At 34.9% G+C, this 25,512-nt stretch overlaps 1 protein-coding gene across 3 annotated transcripts in view; it reads right to left on the minus strand.

Annotated features, from left to right (window-relative positions):
* FSTL5 (follistatin like 5) overlaps positions 1 to 25,512 on the minus strand; it is a 310,918-nt gene that overhangs the window by 3,026 nt on the left and 282,380 nt on the right. For all 3 annotated transcript variants that reach the window (XM_009639992.2, XM_009639990.2, XM_009639989.2), the window contains one exon: positions 24,208 to 24,332. In XM_009639992.2, coding sequence (XP_009638287.1) covers positions 24,208 to 24,332 — 125 coding nt within the window. The remainder of the gene's footprint in view (positions 1 to 24,207; positions 24,333 to 25,512) is intronic.

Here is a 25,512-nt window from a genome sequence, read left to right on the forward strand (position 1 = left end):
TAGAAAACTTAGAGAAGGAACATGGAGAAAAGTGGACGTACTGCTGCACAAGAAGACGGCTGGTACATGCAAGAAAGATTAGGGTGTTTTTAGAGGAAGAAACTGGATATGCAGGAGAATCTGTGATTATTGTGGAATGGTGTAGCACAAGGGACAAAAATGACACTGGTTAATCCAAGCATGGAGAACTTTTCTTAAAAGGGATTTAACCTGTATAATTCTGGGAAGACCAATTCAATGACACAAATTGGTGGATATTAAGAATATATTAACATTACTTGACTTCTGAGGTAAATAGGTAAAAATTATTCCTTTCAAAGAAAAATGGATTTTTCACTTAGGTCTGCTCCTATTCAATATGATTTTATAAAATTCTGTTCTTAAAAGAAAGGTACTTAAATTACATTTAAGTTTATGAATATCTGTGCTAAAGGATAAACCTACTATCAATTAGTGATGTCATTTACATAAATAAAAAAATAAATATGATGTTCACAAACCCTTCTCAATTCTCCTTATTTTTATGAATTAAAGGTATGTCAAGGCAAGGGAAAATATCTAATTTTAGGTCAATGTGATGGCAGGTACTGAATACACTAAATACTTTATTTTCTGCTATTACAGTATTATTTAATCTATTTTATTGTAAGTATATAGGGAAGAAATTTTTTTCTTTAATTACTTTTGATCTCAATTTCAATAGTGAACACAAAGAAAACTTTTTTTGTTTGAGTTTGCTAAGCTGAAAACATCATTTTTCTCTTCCAGTACACCAATACAAAGTAAGGTGGACAAGTAGGAAACCTTATGTAAAAGAGAAAGAAAAGGCTCTACAAAGCTATTTTTAACATATGTAGGTACTTAAAACACAGAATTATATCCAAGTGACATTTTCAGACATACATAAGCATACACAAAAGCAATTATGTGATTTCCCATAGCATGACAATTATTATAGTATATGAATTATTATATTTCATATATGATTATATGAAAATCCCATCAGACACAATCTATATGATTAAATATATAAATATTTTTGAAAACTTGGCCTATTGTTTTCAGAAACTGTATTAAGCATAGTTTAAAATTGTTTTCTGTAATAAAGCATTCCTTTAACATTCAAATATATTTGATACATTTTATTGTGTATGTGTGTCCTTCGTTTTCATACTCAGGAAAAAAACTTAAAATTTTGCTATATGTTTTGAGATGCACTCCAGTTTCTAGCCCACATAAGTGAAAACACAAGTAATTAAAAAAAAAAGTAATTAATTTTTAACCATTTTCTACCACAAAACAAATTTAAGAATCTAAATAAATATATTTTAAACTGGACAAACCCTTACACAATTGTTTTAATATATTGCATATCAACCTGACAAGCAAAAAGAAGAAATCTTTATGCTGCTTGCAAATCTATTTATTTTAAAGATTATTCCAGCTGATGAAAATGACCCTTTCTTTCTGAAGTAAAATACAAATGCAAAATCAGATTAGCATCAATTATCTAAATCAGCAATACTTACTTGCTGATTTAAATCACAATGAAAATGAAGGATTTAAATCCGTTTGATTCAAAGAAATCTGTCTTATGAGTAATTGATTAAACAGTGTTAATGATCAATACATGTGATATTTTTCATTCAAATGTCATTGATTTCAAGAGGAATATGTAAGTTACTAATCTTTGCTTCTCAGATATCATTCCCTGCATAATTTGGTTTTGAGCCACAGGTAGACTCAACTTATGTTAACTTTGGTTGCATAAAACCCTTGATTACTAAAACAGTGAATGTATTCTCTAAAGTTAAATTAAAGATAAGGTCTTACATACCTTCCCTAAGTGTTACAACAGTTGAAGGTGTGGAAAGACTCACACCGGACAACAACTTTCCCCACGGAGGAGGATGCTGACATTGGTTTGTCCTCCAGCTTCTCATTACCTGGTGGTACCTTTTGCCAGACGAATCCACTAAATTCTGACAGCTAAGCAGTATGCATAAGCATTCCCCAATGCATGCCATTAAGATGAATGTAGTTATTGTGGAACAATTTAAGTGCTTTAATTAGTGTCTCTTGATTAACCTGGTTGGTATGAGAGAAACAGTTTAGGAGCCAGAGCAGAATGTGGGTATAAACTTTGCCACTAGCACAGGTAGATGTAAAAAAAGGATGTTTGTCTACACCAAGGGACTCCAGACCTTCAGGGTTAATCACATCCTCATTCTAGAGCAAATCAGCAAACGTATTTTAAAACAAAAACCAGCTGATAGCGTATCATGTCTCAAGTATTTCAACCACAAATTTCCAAAGCATTCTAGTTTTTTGTGCAGCTTTACCTATCTCTTTATAACATTTAGTTCCCAGTCCAAAAACCAGAAGTAGTAGCGTATCATGTCTCAAGTATTTCAACCACAATTTTCCAAAGCATTCTAGTTTGTTGTGCAGCTTTACCTATCGCTTTGTAACATTTAGTTCCCAGTCCAAAAACCAGAAGTAAAAAGCTTACTGTATCTGGGATAGATTGTTTTTTTCAATTTAAATAGTGGCTTCAGCTTTGGTAATTGAGTTTACTTGAAAACTAAAGAAACTGGTCTCAAGATTGCAATAACCTTACCCTGATGCTGTATTTGTTGCATTTAGGAGATCTACTTCCCCTTGCTCTGAAGCTATTAAGACACTTGATTTTATAACCCACTGCTGCAGCAGGTAATCATATGTATTCTGATAATCAGCTATACCTGAATACCCATTTCCAATGTACCTTAAACTGCAAGGGGCAGTTTAATACATTTTTTTTCTGTGATTGTTCATTTTCATGTTTTTAGATCTTCTCAACTTTGTAGACTTAAAATTATTTACAACTATCCATGCTATTCATTGTGTTCTCCTTATTTATGCAAAAAAACCCACAGCTTTGTGAGATATGCCTTTCCTTCCTTCCTTCCTTTAAGTAGCAATTTCTCTAGCCCTGGAAAAAGTATAATTCTACTTTCTTGTAATGTTAACGTACTAAAGACTTTTTGCTTTATAATGTTTTCTGGTTCAAACTTTAAAAACCCACTGCTTCAGACACAAATGTGAAGTTAGCCTAGAAGGTAATGGTTTTGGAGGTGAATACACTTAAAGATCAGCTATGTGAGCAGAATAACACATTGAACTTCAGTAGCACCTTTTACTTACTGATTTCAAAGCACTTTACAAATATTACAGCAAGCGAAGAAAGAAGCTGAATGACTTGCCTAAGGCTATATAACGATCCATTGCCAAAATCTGGGTGAAAGTACAGGTTATCTCAGGCCAAACATGGCTTCTAACTGATAATGCTACAGGCTACCATTGCAACTGAGGCCCTAGAAAGACAGTGGGGAGCAAGTACAGACAACTAAGATATGTAATTTTGAATAAGAATATAGGAAATCACTTTGTCAAAATAATATTAGTGAATATTAAATTTAGACAGAACTTTGGACCTGAGTGGGAGAGAAGATCCAAAGTGGGAAGCTGGTAAACCCTCATGAAGGACCTACCCTTCCCCAGAACCAGTAGTATGGCTGCCAAAAGTGATTTATTAGAACTAATAGGACTTTATCAATAATATTGTTCAAACAATTCTTTCTCAGCCTGTCATACTGCCTGTAACTTTTCAGTGCCCCAATTAAAATTCAGTAAAGATGGACAGAGATGTAAGTACCCAAACAGCCCAATAATACAGATGCAAAATGGAAAAAAATAGTTTCAAAGCTGCCAATCTTCTTGAATGTAAAAGGATTTCACAGGCTGTGTGTTTGATATATTTGTTTGTCTGCATGTCTCAGTGAGAGCTGTGTGGCTGGGCTTTTGAGAAGCTGAAAAGATCGAGAGAGGGCTGTTCATGTGCCTGTGAGGTTTAGTGTGACTGATTCTTAGTCTATGAGAATTGCTAGGCAGCGGGGAAAGGACAGAAAAAGTAACGGAAGTTCTGGAGGGAAGATACAGAAGGAAAAAGGGAAAGTGAATAAAACTGATAAGGAAAGATAACAATTCCATGTCTCGTATAGTAAAAAAAAAACCCAAAGAGTGAGAAATTATACTTTCGTTACCTAAAGATGAGGAAGCATTTTCCAAGCCACTAGCAATTGAGGAAGATTATAAACAGGTTTTTTGTTATAGGAGCATATATCTGCTAGGTTAGATAATTTATTCCTGATAATTTTAAAAGAGTAGACTATCTCTTAACGTTTTAATAAATCTCAGAATAACAGGAAAATTTGGAAAGTCTAAAAGAAGATTGCTAAAATATTCATAAGATAAAGCCAGGTATCCCAGCTAAGCTGAATAACTTGATGCATATCCCAAGGAAATAACAAAATAGATTATATGAGAACCCACTACAGAAAAATGTGAACATAATGCAGTCAATGTGGGCTTACGGAAAAATGAACTTAAACAAACCTAATTTAATTCTTTTATTAGAAAACCTTGCTGAAGGTAACTGAATATCAGGAGGGCATACCTTTCTTGGAATAAATACTGATACCTGAAGGAAAAAAATTTTCTGTGCAATAAAAAGTAGTTGTCAATGCAGAATCATCATTTTGCAGGGAAGTTTTGCTTCTGCTTGGCACCAAATCTGATACTTCACAAAATTTCCACAGGCGATTTGTATGTAAATAAGTGTCCATGACAGTAAGGTTGTAAATAATGACAGGAAAGACATTATATTTGTCAGTTGCTCATTTCAGCAAAATGGTCCAAATGTAGTCAAGTGTAGAGTCGAGCAACTTTACAGGTGCATGAGGAATGCTGATTATCCTGAAAAGCAGCAACTATGAAGGGATTTAAGGATCATAGCATGAAATCTGAGTCCAGTGAGTCAAAAAAACCCCAAAACCCAAAAGGCCTTGGTCAGTCCTTGGAGGAATATACAGAGAGAGGCGAGTAAGAATAACGCAAGACTTTCATCTCTGTATTCTACATTGGGGAGACCAAATTAAGAATGCTTTATGTTGTTTAATTTCTACCCTTGTAAAACAGAATATTAAAAAATTGGGGGCAAGGAAAAATTATTTGAAGGATGGAGACAATTTTAAGCAAGAGTCTGAGAGAGTCCAATATATTTAGCTTATGAAAAATATAATTGAGACTTATTTACAACATATATATATATATCTGAACAGACAGAACATACTGTTGACTAATGTCTTTAATTTCACAGAGGAATTATAATAAAGATTGCAGACTGAAACCAGTCAAATTTAAATTAGAACCAGGGATTTTTTCCTAACAGTGTGGACGATAAAACATTGTGATACACAACCACAGAGGTGGTGAATTTTCTTTGGTGGGAATCTCCAGGTAAAGACTATGCTCTTTTTGGAAGATTTGGCCAAACTCAAGTGGATGTAGATTTAGGGATATCAGACTCACTATCTGAATCTCTTGATGACTGTTTGAAATATTTGAAATCTATGGTATATAAAGAAAGTCAGACGCAAGGTTCTTGTAGTCTCTCCAAGATTGTCTATATATGAAACACGAGGTTTTTTGCTTTATTCATACAATCAAAATTGCATAAGTACCATAGATTTTAATCTTCTACTACTTGGTCATTTGATGAGGAGACTTCAAGAAGCATCCAAGTATTTCAGATCTCATGACATTATTGTGATTTGACACCATACCTTAGCACATACACATACACAAAAAAAGAAGATAATATGCAGAGGAATCTATCTTTCTACAGGCCTGAGGTTTAGATGCCACTTTTATATCCACCGTATAAAAAAAAAATTGGTTTTTTCAAAATTAAATTTATACTGTTTCTGGTCTTAACTAACTGTAAACTTCACATGTGCATTACTAGTAAGTTTTACACACCCAGCTATCTTCAAAATAAACGTCCACCTTGACAACACGTTGGGCTCCAAATTCAGGAAGTGTGTGAATTGCTTGTGTAATGGTACAATGATACAACTATAACAGCTATAACTTCACTTGGGAAGAAAGATGTTCTAAGGCTAGGATGGTCATTCATTTGAGTTTATTGATCTAAATGTAGAAGATCATGGTGGATAGCTTGGAGGAACAGTGATAGATCACGGGGACCTGCTTCAGAACTGTTACCTGCTTGCGCATACCAATGATCAGTTGCAAATAAATTTTAGTCCACTGTCCAATAACCTAATTGCTGCCTTCTAACCACAAGGTGAATCTGTACTTCTCTTCTGTCCAGCATTAAGAACCTTCTCAGCATGCCAGTCTCAGAGTATTAACTCTGTTTTCATTGCCAGATTGGCCTTCATCTTTCTGATGAGGAGGCAAGAGCAACTGTAAAAAAGTAGTGTTTACCAAATTTTTCAGAAAACAGTATTGCAAGTCACCAAGGTTAAAGGCAGTTTTGGATTACACAGGTTAGTAGATCGGGGGACCGAAACAAGCCATGTGTAATAAAAGAGGGTGATTTACCAGAGCTGTAACAAAATGTTTTCCTCCAGTGGTGTCTATAGGCCCAGTGTAATAGGGACATTTCACAAAATTGGCAAGAGAGTTTTGATGGAGGTCTCAGTAAACCAAATCAGCAAGTGCATGGGCTGAGTTTTCACCATCCTAATTTTTTTCCCATTCAAGGTAAAGCAAAGCTATTAAATCTGAGTAAAGAAGTCTGCACTACTATGTTTCATTCTGTTCTGTGGATAGCTGAACTCAACCCCCAAAGCTACCATAATCTCATAACTTTTCAAAAGCACTTTGTTTTCTAAAGGATTAAAAAAATACAGCCATTTCTAATCATGTGATGAAATTGTGCCTGTCACCTATGTACTGTTAGCCTGTTTTTTATGATTAGGCCGTTGGAAAACAATAAATGATACTTGAGAGTACTTTCACTTTTCCCTAATGATTTATAGATAGATGGTGGTGTATTTAATGCAAAGTTTCCTCTCATATAGATTGATATGCAGAAACCTCCCACTGTTCATTAATCCCTGATTAATATTTATGAGAATCTCAACCCTCATGTCTCTTTTATGCAATGAAATCATGCACAATATCAGACAGCATATAAAGGCGTTTGTCAGAGTGCATATTGGGATCCTGCGCAACTCAAGCCTGCAAGACATGAGAGCAAATCTTCACATTTCCATTTATTTTACAGTTGATGCAAGTGGGAATCTGCAGCCTGTGGGCATATCACTCTAACTGGAGCATATGCTAGAACTGTGAAATCTCAGATTGTTTATTTCTTCACTCACTCTATATGAATGAATAATAAATATTTTAATCCCAAATTTTCAACAATACATTGTGACCAACAGTTAAGAGAAATAGGAATAGTACTACTTAGAAACTCCGTAGCACTTTTCTGTATGAGTGGTGTATTGGGTTTGGCCCTCCCCGTTAGTAGGCTGGGGGTGAGCAACACGCTGGGGGATGACACAGCTGGGATAGCTGACCCTAACTAACCAAAGGGATATTCCATGCCCTATAACATCATGTTCAACAATAAAATGCCTTCCAGTGTAGCCGTTGCTCCTGCCAGGTCGGGTCAACCCACCACAGGGAGTCTTAGCTTTCCATAAAAGCTAATGATCTTCACAGTACCCAGACAAAGGGAAACTGAGGTAGGTAAAAATGAGTTGTTCAAACTAACTTGAGAGAGACAGGAGGAATATCCTAAAGGGTGATAATTGCAAAATGCATTTAAAAATAAATGAAGCTCATATGGATGAATGCCTTATTTTCCTAATTTTAAGGAAAAGACCCACCCACATATTTAAGCATAGAATAATTACAATGACTAAGTCAAAAACATGTTATAAATTATTACTACTTTTATTGTCTCACAATATACATTCAAGACCAGATTTTTTAAAGTATTTTAAATGTATTTAAAATATGCAATTTGGGTCCTAGTTTTATAGAACTGTAAACCTGTATGTAACACAAAAACAGTGAACAGTAAACCCATGAATTGTATCATTATTTTTCCCAAAACAGTTATCATAATTATCACTATCCTATTTCCCTAACTGCTGCAAAACTGTTAACCTGAAAACTCCCATTGCCAAGCTGACAAAGGTATTTATATAGCAAGTCAGATTAATGCTCTATCAAAACTACTCCTCTCTCTTTTATCAGAGTATCAAAAGCCTCAGAGTACGGAAAATCTTTCAGCAAGTAGGTTTGGAATAACTTGCTCACAGGAACTTGTCCATCATTGAGAAGTAACTTATGCCATGGAGCATGAATGTTAAACTCATATTTGGGAAATTTTACTGGGTACTATCATTATATACCCACATTATCAATTTTTACAAGTCTTACTCTGCTCTCTTTTATCAAATTCAATTTTCATATTATTTTTCATGAAAATTTAATCGCCTTAATTTCTATTGTTTGTGACAGGTATATATTTTCTTTTAATGGAAATCCTCACATAGTATACAACAGATGACTTTCACTTACGAAAAAATGTGCAAGTGCAGAGTACGTCACCACAACGGGATTTATATACCTAGCTGCCTTTCTCTGTCCAAAATGCTTATACAATCACCGTTCTTTAAGGTGGTGGACAACTTCTAAACCAGATCCAAACCCCCTGCTACTGTAGAAAAATGGTTCATTATTTTTTTGAAAAAGTAATGTTGGGTTTATATACAATTCCTGTCAAGTTCTTTATCAAGTCTGTTCAGCCTTGTAGCTTTGACTACTGCATAGCACAATGGAAATATTTTGCTTTTGAGGAATAAACAAGACTCCTTTTTCCTCTTAAAGATCTCACTGTTCTTATATATCTGGTACATCGTTGTTCTTTCTATCTATGCCAAAAATGCTTTGAATGTGACTAAATAATTGAAAATATGTCCAGCTTCCTGCTCTGTTTTCCATGGGTTTGTTCCCTAACAAGAAGCTATAGTTCAATAAATTAATTACAAAATGTATTGTAGAAATATTATTGGTAGAATGTGTTATGTATTTGTAGTGGTAAATGAACCTGAAAAACAAAAATTTGAGTGAAATCCTTAGTGACTCACCCAGTTCTATAGAATGTTTCCCAGTTACAATAAGTCCCACTTATGTGCTAACTTCCCATCTTCACCCCAGTAGTAGCTAAGCAAATTTTTTCCTATTTTCTAGTATTGGGGAAAAGCTTAATGAGAAACTTATTCTCAGTGCCGGAAGGTCGGTAATTACTGCCTGAACTTCAGCAACGCCACATTTTAATATCCCTTTCCATATCTGGAAAGGGTTGACAATTTTTTTCAAACCAAAATACATAACCATTACACGAGGAGGTTGTATATTGTCCAGCCTTTTCTGTAGGCAGCTGATATAGCCATAGGGCAAACACTTATCTTGTGAGTTGTGGTATTTCATAGTTACCATAACGCTGATTAAAACTGACAAGGATTCTAGTACCATTTTGTTACGACTGTGCATAGGTGTGTAAAAAAAGGTCCTTAAGCATCTAAAAATTCCCCTGTCTTCAGACCCTTCCTCCATCATCTAAATCCTACAGGACAAAGGGAGGGATAAGAGGGGAAAAACCTACATCAATGCAGTGCTGAGACTGTGTAAAATAGGACTCTTACATAGTTGCAGTTTACTAACTCCCAGTCTGCAGTTTTAATAGAGGTGTGTATTATTTGATATAAAAAGTGCATGTTTTACATAACATAAATATGCATATATGTGTATGTGTATATATAGCAGGTATAATATGTCAACCTGCAGTTGAAATATAGGGAGAACAGCATGCACCAGGGCATCCCTACTCTGACTGGTTTTTCTTCTAATACCAGAAGTGGATGAGCTAAAAGCATATTTGCCTCACATATTCTGGGCTTCAGTCCTAATGCTCCAAATGTTGTCACTGCTCCTCTCTGCACAATCCTGTATCTTCCAAATTTGCCTATGAGGAGCCCACAGGTACCTTTTCAGGTCAAATAGTAGGATTCTTGAAAGTGATGACCTTTCCTTGTCCTCTCAAGGGGTAAGTGTGGTCTCTCCCCTTTAGGATTAAATATAAACATTTTCATGACACAGTTGATGAATAGGATAGTTGAATGCTTGTATTTCAGTATCATACAGCATTTAGAGTAATGGTGCTAGGTGTCAAACCACACAGAGTTGAATTTTGGGTGGTTCTGATAATGATTTCAAGTAATACACCTTAAAATTAAAAAATTTCAGACTAAACACACATGCAAAATGAGTACACTGCCACAATGCCAGTGCAATTTTAAGTACTGCTTTTTAAATAATCTGGTCTTTTCCTCAGTTTATTAAAAATTGATATATGAACCAGAAAGTAAAAAATTACAAAAATAATACATGGCTTAACCCTGTCTCTTCCAGAGTACATAAAAATAACAGTCTGTTTATATTTACATCCCTACTGCTTTGAAATAAACAAGAAAAAACATATTTTTGCAGTCCTAATCTAGCACAGCTGCTTCCCTCCTCTACGACCATATCAGTAGGCAATAAGGAGGTTGAAGAATTGCCCTTATGAATGTTCAGCCTCACCACGTCTCCTCCCTACAAAAATCACTATCTACAGGTAGTATTCCTTTCCTGTAGACACCTATGTTTCTATGCATAACTACCCATATCTGCATATGAGTTAAACATCTGTGATCTAAGATGTTATTTTTGCCAGCAGAAATTAGATGAGCTACAATCAAAATTATCTGTAGAAGAAGCAAACAGCAGTACTGTTGTACAAAGGAGAAGTTTTTTAACCTGTATAACTTAATTCAGGAAAATAATAATAAACATTATCTACTTTATCGTGAGTGAATAACATATGTGTTTGAAGCCACTCAACACACTATGCATTAGGGACCATTTTTTCAAAATTTATGCAAAAAAAATCAAGCCAGGAAGATAAAGCTCTATTACTACAAAGTCTGATCAAATCTGCTAACCAAAAGTTTTCTGGGACTCAAAGTAAATGCCATTAACTGCCCATGAACAGTCTGTTAGAGGAACAGGGTAGACCCTGATCCTATAAAAAGCTTCTAATCTGGCAACATGGGAAAGTATTACCATTTAAACAAAATTCTGAAATAGAAGTGTGTTATATACCAAACACTTTTTTTCTGATGAAATGAAGTTATCCATAGTAGCCCTGGAGAAGGAAATATTGACAATTAAGGAAAGGAAAAAGGAAAATTGATCTAAGAACTGTTTTCTTAACTGTATAGCTCAATTGCCTTCACTGGTCCTTTGAGATTTCATCACCAGCACAACAAAAAAAGATGCACTTTTCCCTCTAACTAAGGATTTCTCAAGAACTTCACATGCAACACTGCAACCATTATTTCCTTTGTTGAAATTACTCTTCACTTTATATCCATACATAGATGATTCTAAGGAAGACTTTACACTGACTATTTTACTTCAGAGGCCTTGCATTCATACCATTTAAATAATCACTTAATTAATTTTCCTTACTTAAGTAAATTTAAAATACACCATTTCTTTTTTATTGTCATTTTCTATTACAACTACTGTAGCATATTGCACAAATAACATATTTGCCTCTAGATAAAAACCACTCTTTTAATTTTGGAAGGGTTTCTGATTTCAAAAACTGCCAGCATTGCAAGGGCATACCAGTCCTCCCCTCAGGACTGACAAAATTATTGTTACCTAGTATAGTTCATTTCTGGCAGGTTGCTGAGAAAAGGCCTTTCTTTAATTTCCACAGTTCACAAATGGTTCTTTGATGATAACAAAAGGCTAAGTGGATTTTGCCCAGTAGCTATTGCTCATCAGCACAAATGGTGTCTTTCTTTTGAGCACTATAACAGCCTTTGACCTTTGAAGGTTTTTTTTTCCTCCCTAATTTTCTTCTTGATGCTCTTTACAACTTTAAAAACACTTGCTTCATATTTTTGCTTTGCATCAGAAAACGCTTTTTTACTCCTTCCTTGGTATTTGCATATAACTGCATTAAGCACAAAGCATCTTTGTATCTGAGGACATGTTTAGATCTTGGAGAACATCTTGATACTTCTTTATTGTTTTAATTGTTTGTATATGTGAACATATATATTCACATACACATCTGTATGGCCTCATCACTAATTTTATTTATTTACTTGTTGCAATTACTGTAAATTAAATATGTAAAAATGCCTCCTAACAAAGACAGAAGTAACATTTGCAGCAGTAATGGGTGACTGTGATAACGCACCTGGGAAACATTAACATAGTAGCCCTATGAAATAGGAATGGGGAAAAATTGGTCAAAAGAAGGAAAATTATAAAACACGAACCGGAATGTTGTGGGGTCATTTTCATGGAAAATGAGTAATTTTAGTGTAAAACAAACCCATTACTATCAGTTCTGTTAGATGAATTAAAAGGTCAGTTCTGATGAAGAATGGAATTTGTTGGCAGGTCTCATTTTCTAAAAGTATTGATTATTTTGTAGTACTCTTGGGAGGAAGTTCTGGGTTTTGAAAACTTCAGGTTTCTGAGTTCTTAGAGACTTGCGTATTAAATATCTCATCTGTATCTTTCCAATTAGAAGAAAAAATTGTTTATATAATAACAAGAATTCTCTGAAATTTATGACTTATGTGGGAGGAAACAGGAAAATTAATAGATATAACTTGCTTTCAATTAAAATCAATACTATTTTTATTCTTAATTGTAGATGTGGATTTAGGAATACATTTTTAGGATGAAAAGATCTAATCTAATCCACCAGAAGTCATATACAGTTCACGAGTTTACTTGATAATATCGTTACAAAGAAATTATAGGTCTTCATGCATTAATTCAAAAAGGAACTTAATATTCAATTGAATTGAATTGTTGAAACCAACATTTTCATGTCTATGGGAGCAGATTCTCTTAGTAATGATAAAATTCCTGATTAGATCCTAAAATGTACTGAATAGAAGAAGGATGGAAACAGAAAAGGCCGGGGGGGGGGTTGAGGGAATCCCACAAAAGGCCTACTGTGCTTCACAGAGGTAACAACAACTGCTGAACATCACCCGAGAGATATGAATGACAAGGAAGTGATCTTTATGGTAAGTATTCCAAGATTTCAGAGATTGATATTCACAGATTTGTTCTGAAAGTACTAAAGATCTTTATCCTTTTTTGCTATTGCTTTCTACATACTTGAACATGTTTTCTCTATTTCCATTCTCAGCGAGGGAATTCAGTGTAGAGAGGATTAAGTTGGATGGCTGAGACCCCACAGGCAATGATGGCCAAACATACGAAAATGGTTCTTTCCTTTATTTTTTTTCTCTCAGCACAAACTAACCATTATTTTGAAAAATAAGGATATCGAGCACTTCGAGACAGCCATGCAAGGCAGAAGGGAAGAAATATAATTTCTACAAGGGCTTGAAGGAATACTGACAAGTGCTATGTTCTTAGAATAAAGGGATCTCCTCAAATGAAGCTCTGTGCTCAAAGCTTGAATTTGAATAGAAAAATTTCCATTCCTAGACAATAAGCAACATAGACAGGAATGAATGTTATAAAATAAATAATTTTTGAGCACTAGTAGGCTTTCAGTAATGGACAATAATGGAAGCATATTTTCTGAGTTTATCCTATATCGTGTTTAATAAGATTAGCTCTGGACTCTAAAAAATGAGCGCCGCAAATTGAAAGCTGCTGAGCCAAAGTGAATGGCATTGTAGGTACCATCAACAAAATCCTCATTCTTATTGTAATAGTTTTCAGTCAGGCAGAAAAATCACAAGTGATGCAATCTTTCAAACACTTAGACTTCGGAGAGACTCTATGCAAGTTGTCTTCTGCAACTCAGCTGGATAAATCGTGTAAGTGCTTACAAGAGAAAGCTAAAAAATTCTTAACTAAAAGTCTCATCTTGATAACAAAAAAAGCATATTTCCTGAAATCCTTTAAAAACTATATTATTATCTGTGATTTCTGTTTCTTTTTTCTTTTTTTTTTATTTTATTTTATTGTATTACTATTTCAGCTTAAGATTTTACTTACAGAGCATTTAAGTCACAGCTCACTAGAGGTCCAGAGGAAGGAAATGGACTATCAACCCAAATTCACACTGAAGGCTATCTTCAAATGACCCATGTCCAAAGAACAACCAGGAAAATTTCCCCATAGCTGCCCAGATACTATGGCGGCTTCTTCAATCATTTTTTTAGATCTTGCTGGAAGACCTGACTTGTTTTAACATGTTGCACATAGCTCAGGACTTCTGACTCACATCTAGTGTGCATTTGCACAGGGTAGGGATAATCCTGAATTTTCAGGGTACTAGAGTCACAGGGCTCTATAAATTGTCTGAGGGCTCTCTTGTGGAACACTCGCGATGTGCGTATGTCATACACCTTTTAATTATTGCAAATTGTTGTCCAATGACTACAGTGTTCACAAGAAAATAATCCAAGAAATTTTAGGATAAAGGAAAACATCTTAATTTCTAGACTTTTAGAATCCAGGAATATAAGAAACTATTTGTGTTATATCATAAAGGAACTTATTCTCAGCAAGAGTATATTTGTAGTGTTGGCAGCAAATGTGTTTTTCTTTCTTGTACATTGTAGGGAATAAGAGCTAGCAATTTAATAAAAAAAATTCACTTCATTTTTAAAGCAATAAAAGCCACAGTGAACAAAAGACAAAGACGGTCCTAACTGTCAGTACAAGGTAGGATAGGATTAAGAAGTTCTGGCACTCCAGAAAACGTGGTAACATCAAAGTGGGCAGATGTCATATGGAATGCACAGCCAAATTTATAGATACCAAAAGAAATAGTCAGGACTAGTAGAAAATGAATAATGAGGTAGAGATAAGGACTACAAATTTGATAAATTACATGTGTCAGAATAGTCTCAAAAGATCTTCTTCATTTTAAAAATGAAGTTCACATACTGTTATAGCTGGGGATATGTGAATATCCAAAAAAACTTTATCATAATTCCTTTCTCTCCCTCCTTTTTTTTACTAGTGGCCCAAATCAAGAAAATATTAGACTGAACCAAAAAAAGTTGGGTTTTTTTTAGGTAAAAAATGTGATAAAATATGATTTTTGGCACATAAAAGCACCACAGATGACATTTGTATTGAAAATGTAAGATTATGGTGGAAAAAAAAAAAACCCAGGCACATCACAGCAAGTTGCTGTATTCTAATTTGTAGATAATACAGTTGTTGTTGGTAGCTCTGTTAAAATGGGAGTTTGGATACTTTATCCACAAGAAAATATTTCATTATGACACTTGGAAACCCGTGGAAGGAATACAGACAAAACAGTCTATCCATATAGATTTGGAAGTTTCCTTAAAGTTTTTGATTCATATGATCAAACAAGCATCTCAGCTTTACTAAAAATTAAAAGATAGGTTTGTAACATAACATCAAATAGGAAAGCTTAAATGGAATGGATAAAAATTTAATCTAAATGCTTAAAACCAGAAATGTGCAAATGAATATTTCTGAACACTTTTTGATTATTCCAAAGTCACAGATCTAAAACACAGCACCGTTCTGGCTGCTATCAAGAAAATTAACTCTATCCAAGCCAGACCCAGCAATTTTTTTTTTTAAAAATTGTGCTCTGATAGTTTATTAACAAACATATAGAAAAATGGTTAATTACATAATTTTAAGGTTGCCTCAAAGCTAACAAATGAATGTTTATAATTTGATTTATTTGGAAAACCAATGCGTAGTTAAGACAGCACTAAGATAAGACAATTTCTAATCACTGGATACAAGAAATTACGCACCCTAATTGCAGGCATTAGATTCTTCATATGTTTGATTACATTTTTATACATTTCATTGTGTCATGTATTTTCATATAGTGATAAATGCTGAATTTTAAAAAGCAGATAGATACTAGGAGACAGATACAACAGTTAATTATTTATAAAAATGGTTGATTTAGCCATTTCAGATGGACGGATCATATTACCCCAAATGTAAATATTCCTCTAATGACTTCTGCGTGTGCAAAAGGGAGAAAACTTACAGTGTAAAAAACATTTACCATTTATCAAAACTCCCCTTTGCTTTAGTAGAGCCAACTAGACTTAAGCCAAGTTCTAGCCATTTCCTGAGCTAATGGGAAAAGACAACTAGAACATAAGGAATTTTCCTTTACTAATGCTATAGTTTTATAACACTATGAAGGCTGGCTGCAATCTCATGTTTTAAGTAACATTTTAAGGGAATTTTAATTTCTAAATAGCCAGACTGAAGTGGAAATATTTGTTTGATATAATCTTCTTTTCTGTTGACAGCTGCCATTTTTAGTTTGAGAGCTTTGTGACATTTTAGTCAAGCTACCAAGATTTGGAGCATGAGTTGAATAAATGGGTCAAGCAGCATTTGCATTGTATCATCAGCTGACACGGGCAAAGGCATGCAGGATTACTGATTCCAGAAACAAGATATTGTTCAAGATACATTTCTTATATATATATATGTGTGTGTGCATATGTACATATATATTGCAAAGTTAGAAACAATCACAGATTTCAGTACACTATAAAAATATTTTTATTTTCGCTACATTTAAATGTGGAATTAATTATTAATTATATTTCATGACACTGAGCTGAAAATGAACTTTAAAATTAAAAATATTTTATCCATGAATTCCAAAATTACCTGGATTAAAAGAGGTCATATACACCTCAGAACACCAGGTCTTTGCCAGATATCAGTGACAGCAAAACTTAACTGTATTTGTGGAGTGCTGGCAGTTACTTCCTAATTTCTGTAGGTGCTTTTCCCCAGGCACAACTAGGAATCCTTGCTGCCTAGCACATTTTAAAGCCTGCAAGCACAGTTCCTTTTGAGTTAGAATATAAGAATGGAGCTGAAGAAGGGTACAGATAAGGGAAGTACGGGCACATGGCGTATCTTTTATGTACATAAAGGACGGGGAGTTTCCTAGTTTGAAGATATGTAGTGGCTATATTTATGGTCTCCTAGCTTTTTGGGTGGGGACATGTACACAGAGAAGGAATTAAGTGGAGAATATAGATTTGAAACACTAAAGAGCACCTGCACATTTTCTAAAGAGGCGATTATTTCAATAGTAGTTGCTGTTGCCAGTCGTGGTAGTTGAACAAAGTAAGTTTCAGAGCATTTAAACTGTCTCAACTGAATCTCTCAATCTTTCATTCTTCATATTCCCTCTGGAACAGAGATGATGTAAAATCCACTATTTAAAGCAAAAAAGATGCAGAAAGAGACTTTTTACTGTCTCCCATCTTTCCCAGAAGTTCCTATTAACTGCTTTTTCGAAAGTAACATATTTATGGACCAGAAGGGTCCTCTCCTTTGGGGGGCAAATACTCAGAGAGGGGAAAGAATGACTACAAGGTTTCCATTTAACACTACTCTCACAAAGACACAGTTTACAGAGAGGGAGACTGCAGAGTGAACCCCTAACCCAGATGGACTTCCTTTGTGTGCTGTGCTACCGTGTAGGATTCATCAATAGATACCACAATCATTATTGGAAATTGCAGTTATTTTCTAGATCTTCTCTGCTTGCCCTGGTGCTGCTGAGCTGCTTTCTCCAATTCCTCAAGCTTTCGGGTTATGTCCCCTGTAGCACTGTATATATTTATAGCTTGATGACTAAGAACTGTTTCAAATGTTCCACTCCCCTAATGTGTCTTATTAACTGAATTCGTAAAATATTAAATTGCCCCTTGTCTTTGAGCTAAATCATATTGCTGATGTGAAAAATTCAACCTCCAAATTAATTTGACCTCTTTTATTGATATTTCTTCTACAACTGACTCAGCATTTACAACTTCCATTGTTTGATTTGCAAACCACTGAACAGAAGGTTCTTTCCGATTATGTAGGATTTCTGAAGCAAAATAATATTTTCTGTTTGCTTATTTGCATAGAAATACTGAAAATGTTCTCACAGTCGTTCAGCTACTTCACACCTCTGTAGGGGCTTAAACTCTGGAATGAAGTGTGAATTTACTGAATCACCACCCTACATGGGTTTCATTTAAGAAGGTTCACAGGAATGCATTGGCAGCACATTCCAATTACCTCTTAAAAAAACCCCTAGGTTTTGGACTGGTTTTGTGCAAATGAATAAATATAATTTTAGAAAGACTGCTTCCCTTATCACTATACACAACAGAGATAAAAAGAGAGAAGAAACTCAAACTGAGATTATTTTAACTCTATTCAGATCCTGAGCCATCTCACCACTGAGTTGATTGCTCAGTCTTCCACTTGTTAGGTCAGGTAACTATATGACTTTTAAAATACTTGCTAAAAGATTTAAAAAATCTAAAAAGTTAAAGTTACTCCATTACAGTGAGTTCATTTAATATTGCTTTTGAAACATTTTACAGCAGTGTAATGATAGACTTTAATTTATTCCAATTATCTTTTGTTCACTTTGATTTACAAACAGTGGAGCTGAAATAATCAGCCCTTTTGCTCCTTAGGTTTCCAAGGATATATTTTCATGAGTATTTTACAAGTCATCTTTTTGCAGCCATCACACATACTAATTGCAAACATCTATTTTTATGATAAGGAATGGCATTAGCAGACAATTAAGGACAAGATCATTGGTTGCTCTGAGCTGCTTTGGCACAAAAAAATAGTTCACTGAATAAAATTTTCTTGTCAGTACATATATAAGGCTAAATATTAAAAATATATATACCCAGTTCTTAAAAATTCTACAAAAGGAATAAGCTTTGTATACATTTGTCCAAATAATAACTGAAAACAAACCCTTGGGATTTGCACCATTTATTACAGATTAATAGATCTCATCCTGCTTACTTTTGTGGCCCTGGTGCCTGGTAACTTTTCAACACAACTGGGGGGCAGGGGGAGATTTTTTTTTCAAGCTGTGTACACTGAAAATAGGGCCATGACAGTGTGCATGAAAAACAATGCTTTACATTCATTCATTCTCTTGCTATAATTCAACATATATTGGCAGTGAGTGCACGTCAGAGGCAAACCAAAGCTGGTGAAGGCAGCAGGAAAGGCTTTTTTCAACATACGCAAGATGAACTTATTCCTTCCTCTTGAAATCTTCAGACTTCCAACAGCAAGCCTGGGCAAACTTCTTTAAGGGTTCTTTCTATTAATACTTATTACTATCCTGTGCCATAGCCCCTTTTCATTGCTGATTGACTAAGAATTTTCATGCATTGCACTACAAATAGCTGGCACAAGAAACTCATGAAAAGCCTTGGGAAACTCTGACTTTCTCTAAACTCTCAGCTTGCATTTTAAAAGTTTTGTGAGAAAAACAAGAAATTTTTTTCCTGTCATGAAGGAATGCTCAAAGGCATGAGGCAATCCCTCCCTTAGAGCAGGCAGGTGAACTCGTCTTGTCAAAAAAACATGCAGAAATTCCAGAATCGTCACCTACATTTTTGGAGCCTTATCATGGGGTGCCAACCTGAACTATCTGCAGCTGAGGCTCTCTGTACAAACAGGGATTTGCTATCTGGAAACGTCAGTGGGGCACTCTACAGATTAGTAGGGAGGTAATTAGTAGATTTTTACTAAAATTAATACATAGTCTTTTTTAAATATGTATATATTCATGAATGGTTAGCAGTTACAAAAGAATCACAGCCAAAACATTGCTTGATTTTTAATGGTGTTTGACTACACAAAACTGTTTCTCCTTCATCTCAGCAGTGGAAGGGAAGAGTTTGACTGGCACAGAAAAGAGAGGGAGACACTTCCCCTCCCCCCCCCCCAAACTAACTGATGGTACTGAAACTACTACATTTGTCTCCCCAAAATGATAAAGCTTCTTTTCTTGTACTCCTCTATATACATATCAACTATTCATCAGTTTAAAAAGATGGTTTAAAAATAACAGAATGGGTCTATGCTTCCTCTACTTCTTTTGGTTCATGCCTACTTCACTTGGCTGCTGTTTCGATGGCTCATCACAGTCGTTCAGAGCACGAATGTTATGCTTGCTGGTTATCAAACCAAAAGGTTAGTTGCCTGGACTCCTGCTGTACTGTAAGTACAACCAAACATTGCCTCAGTCTGCAGTAGGAAAAGTCTGGGAAAACATTTTTTTTTTCTTGGGGTCAATTATTGTTTACCTCAGACCAAAATTCTTAGCACCTCTTCAAATGTCTGATCTGGGGGAAGTGCATCCTAAATTATCTGTTGCCCAAGAGAGCATTAAAATATGTTGAGTTTTCTTTTTTAATAATGGGCAGCCCATTTCCACTTTCATATATAAAAATAACCCACCTAGGTAAAGGAAACGTATAGTTCCACCACTTCTTAAATAGAATAAATTTGCAATAAGTTTTAAATACATATATATATTGTTACCAATTAACATTTTAGATACGATCAAAGAGAAAAAATTAATGACCCACCATAGCTTTTTTAGGTATGTACTCCACATTGGTGAGGCCACACCTCAAATACTGTGTTCAGTTTTGGGCCCTTCACTACAGGAAAGATGTTGCGTTGCTGGAACACGTCCAGAGGAGAGCAACAAAGCTGGTGAGGGGTCTGGAGCACAAGTCTTGTGAGGAGGCTGAGGCAACTAGGGTTGTTTAGCCTGGAGGAGGCTGAGGGGAGACCTTATTGCCCTCTACAACTGCCTGAAAGGAGGCTGTAGCAAAGTGTGGGTCGGCCTTTTCTCCCTGATAATGGGCAATAGGATGAGGGGAAGTGAAGTTGCACCAGGGCAGGTTTAGGTAGACATTAGGAAAAATGTCTTCACAGAAAGGGTTGTCAAGCATTGGAACGGGCTGCCCAGGGAAGTGGTTGAGTCCCCGTCCCTGGAGGTATTTAAAAGACGGATAGACAAGGTGCTTAGGGACATGGTTTAGTGGTGGAATGGCAGGGTTAGGTTAATGGTTGGACTCAATGATCTTAAAGGTCTTTTCCAACCTAAATGATTCTATGATTCTATGATTCTATTCTATGATTCTAAATTATTCACCCTTATTTCTCTTCCTACAGGTCCACAAGTCTACCTATGTTTACCTTCTGTCCCTTATTCTTTACAGAGATTAAAGGATAACTTATTGGACAGAATACACAGTAGACGGTAATACACTGTAGATGGTAGTAGATGGTTTGTGTTAACTGTGTTACAAATGTCAATTAATACTTTTAAGCGGTAGGTGTTTTTTGCTTAGAAATGCCTTTATTCAGACAGAAAGTTTGGTTCTGGATGCTCATTTGGTAAGCCATGCACACCCCGTGTTCTGCTCCATCATTCAAGACAAATGCACCCAGCTACAGAAAGCTTTCATTTTTCTGGAAGGGGCTGGTGTTGCATAGTCAAAGGGAATTGACTTTTAACAAAGGGCAAATACGGCCCCTGAGCAGTTAACTACACCAGCTAACTCACCCAGTGGGGTTATTTCCCTTGTACCTGTTTTTTCCCATTCACTCTCACAAAATGCTCCCCTGGTTTGTATATAACACCAAAGAATAATAAGCTCAAGCTTTATGTTTGTTGCCTAACATCCTTAACAAACACATGCTGTTACTGAGCATTTTTATTGTTGACTGGTGACAGGTTAGATTTGATAGACAGGTTTTCCTACGTCAGTACTAATTTGATTAATACAGTTAATTTAAAACCTTTCTGACACACTGCTCACATAGTCATTTTTATTTAAACTGAAAAATCAAAGTACTTGAAGGCTAGACATTTTATGTGAGGCAAATTCTTTAATGACAGACTAACTTCACATAAATAGCTCTTGAAAGAATACATAAAAAATAAAAATACTGTCTTTGTCTACATAGTGTTTTTTTTTTTTCTTTTCTAGAAAAGGCACTCAGGTGGCATTTTAGAAAATAAAATAAGATTCTCGGCATTTCAAGTAAGCTCATGAGTAGGTAAAATCAGCTTATTTCTGTCGAATTAATTTTGTTGGTTAAAAACCCCAAATCTATGGTTTTAGCATTAGACAAACTACTGCAGGCTTTCTGTCAGACTTCAGAAATTTTCTTTTGGTCTTTACGTGGCATGTGAATGCAAAAAAAAGAAAAAAAAAAAGCAAAAGTCACAACAATATAATTATACTAGGCCTGAACTGATCTACATGTTCATTATATATCTGAAGTCACTTGTCCAATTGTATTCTTTCGATGTTTAACTGAATTTCATATTCCTTTTTTATTTCTGTGGGTTTTCTTTTATTGTTTAATTCTCTTTTCTCCTAAGTTGTGTATAGGGCAGGTGAAATGACTCATCAGCTGAAGGTAGCTGTGACTCACCATGCAAAGCAGAAAGCACCTACGTGACCTATTTAGGCAAAACATCAACTTAAAATTGTTTGAGTTAGACAAGATGAGGTCCTCACAAGCTTTGGACCGGGCCTATCTTTCTTTTCCCAATCCTGTTTCCCCTCCTTGTACGATGTTTATCTCTACCCATCTTTTTCTTTTCCTATTTACATGAAAATTAATGTATCTAAATGTCAGTTCTGTTGGGGTAGCACCTCTAGCACTTGGTAACCTATGAAGCAGTAACTTTTGTTCTCTCAAGGCATACCTGTTCCAAATGTAGCAGAATTATTTAATGCTTTTCTAAGGCTGAGTGTGAGGACTGCAGATTACTTCAGGAACACAATGTGCATTTATGTACTTAATTCAAGAAATGTGGCAGTAATGGTACTTAGAGTCAATTTACTATTCAGCTATATTAATTTATACATTTCTTTTTAAATTGCATATGGCTGATTGCTAATTTACTTGTTAGTTAAGAGTTTTGTAGAAAATTAAAAAAAATTATCTTTCATCAACAACCTCTTTAGGAGAACCAAATGTTTTTTGATACAGAAGACCAGATTCATCACAAGCACATAGAGAGCAAATTCTGGAATCAACTGTAAAATCATCTTAAATTGCATGTTTTCACATTTAAAAGACTACCACTCGCTACAATCAGAAATTATATCTTTTTTAATGGAGTTACATATTTACATATGCAATTTGAGATTTTAGCTAAAAATGAATGATGCCTCATAATTGTAGGACAGCTAAGATCATCCTAATGAAAGCATTTCTATAGCAACTTGAACTGAAAGAGCAGAATAAACAATGAAGTTAATTGTCTGCCGAGGTGTTTTGAGCTGAAATAGGCCTGTGTCACCTTGCAAAGAACCTAACAGCCCTAAACATACAAAGTGCTAATACATATCACAGCCATATTCAGATGTACAAATCCTAGATTGCAGAATTTTTCAATCCCTACAGGTAGAAATGTTACAGAAAAAATAGGAAAAAAAAAAGATATTTCACATTCTTACTAATATATTTAGAGAAAGAAAAATAGATTTTCATTTAAGAGGCCTTGGGGAGATCTTGAAAAGGTTTGTGCTTTATGCCTGTATCAAGTGTTGCCCTCTTTTTCTCACACTCTCTTTCTCTGTCCCATATGTCTTTTAAAATCCAGCTAGTCACTTTTTTCCATTCTTCCATACATAGAATATTTCTGTCACAGCCAGAACTTCTCTGTTCTTTGGACAAACACAAAGACAATCCTACACTCACTCAGAGAAATAACGAAGGTCCCAGGAATTTAGAGTGTGTCCTGGCATGGATTACAATTTGAACCATTTTAACATCGTATACTCAGCACACAGGAAATAAGGCAAATTTTATTCATGCATCTAAACAGTCATGGCTTGTTTTAAAAACAGAGAGCCTGATGAAAAAATAAGTAGAAAGAACTAAATGAGCAGGAGAAGTCAGTTCATAAAGAGTTACGTTGCATCAAAATTCCTTTTCAAACTCCAAAAGTGGGTTTTTCTGGTCCATTAATCATGAGAATAACTCCAATATAACATGCATGTAATACAATATGGCAACTGCTCTGAGCAGTAGAAGAAATTAGTAAATGTTATTTACAAATTAAGATTTATGCTCCTAAATTAGGGAATTATCTGGATATTACACATATCAGTTCCTCAAGAAAACCCCAGATGCTATTACATCTCAATTTTAGTACTCAGAGCAGTGGAACTTTTGAACAGTTGGTGAGATAAGGAAGAAAATCTCTAATAAATGTGTTTATTCTGATATCTAGCTTGTTTTCAATAAAAGTTGCATTTAGTTTGTTTATGAAGAAGGGTGTTGCAAAACAATATTGAAGTAGGTGGCATGGACTCAGATTTTCAATGCTTTTAAATTATATTTTCTTCAGCTCATTTGAAATTTAATTATAATTCAGCTAAATCTTACCTTATATGGGTAATGATGAGGGTTGTAGCCGGAATGAAAAAGTCATCCACTCTGTCAAACTGCTTTCCCACTGGCTGAGTATGGATTGTGTGATGAGAAACACTCCCACTGGCTTGTGTTATCACCTACATAAAGTAACATCATTATAAACTACAGAAATACTCTTTCAAAATTTAATCTCTATCCAAATAAATTAAACCAGTATTGCCCCTGTATTCCATCTCTTGTATTATCCTTCAGTTACCAAGTAAAAGAACACAAATGGCAGTGAATAAAGCTGATCAGCATTACAGATTTCAGAGAACTGTTATATACCTGATGACTTAATCTTCATATTTACTTTTTTCCTCTTTTTTTCCCCACCACTGAGTCCATGTTTATTCTTTTACATTACTAAGTTTGCACTGAGAACTGCTAGAGGCTTAAGTTTAGGGTTTTTTGTTGGTTTTTTTTTTTTTTTTATACTAGATCCTAGAATGAGATTAAATTTCTGAAGCACTTCAAAGTGAAAAGATGTTATCAACTGATCCACAGGAAGCTGTGGCTATGCATACGCCCAGTTCCTGTCAATCATGAGGTAAATCAAACTAGCACATACATATTTCAGAAGAGCAATTTGATTTGAGTTCACACATTCCTTAAGCTGTTATGAACTGATTTTCCTTGAATCCCCAAACCTTGGACCTTCTCTGAGGTAAGTGTTTATGGGTGAATAAAAGACAATCCCATATAATAGCTACTATGATATTCACATACATGAACTTATGAGCAGATTAAAAAAAATAATCTATCTATACTGTAAAGAAAAAAGAGAGTGAAGATGATGAGTCGCTTTAAAACATGATAAGACTGACTCAATTATCAGTCATTTTCTGGGGAGAAGTGACAGCTAAACTCCCACAAATCACCTTGCATACTCATAGTTACCACGAGGCTGTAGGTGTTAAAAAGGTGGTTTCAAATGTTACTCATTTTTCTGCTTGAGCCCTGTATTTGAATTTCTCTTATTCTTTATCTTACGTATTTTTTAAATATGTAAGAATTTCATTAACTTCTAAAGAAAAGGAAAATAAGTTGAAATAAGAAGTAATTTTTAAATTATGACATAAAGGAATTACTTTAATTAATGAACAGAAAATAGTGAAAAAGCAGACTGTCCCTAGGCTTGCCACTGCTCAGAGGCATGGGAAAAGATTTTTAATATTTTACATCTGAAAAAGCACTAAGTAAAGACAGAGCTTGTCACCTCCAGAACATCAATATAATTTTAGTGAAATAAGAATACACTTAAAATCCAGTTTATCC

Source organism: Egretta garzetta, unplaced genomic scaffold, assembly GCF_000687185.1.
Source record: "Egretta garzetta isolate BGI_Z169 unplaced genomic scaffold, ASM68718v1 scaffold615, whole genome shotgun sequence".
Lineage (NCBI taxonomy): Eukaryota > Metazoa > Chordata > Aves > Pelecaniformes > Ardeidae > Egretta > Egretta garzetta.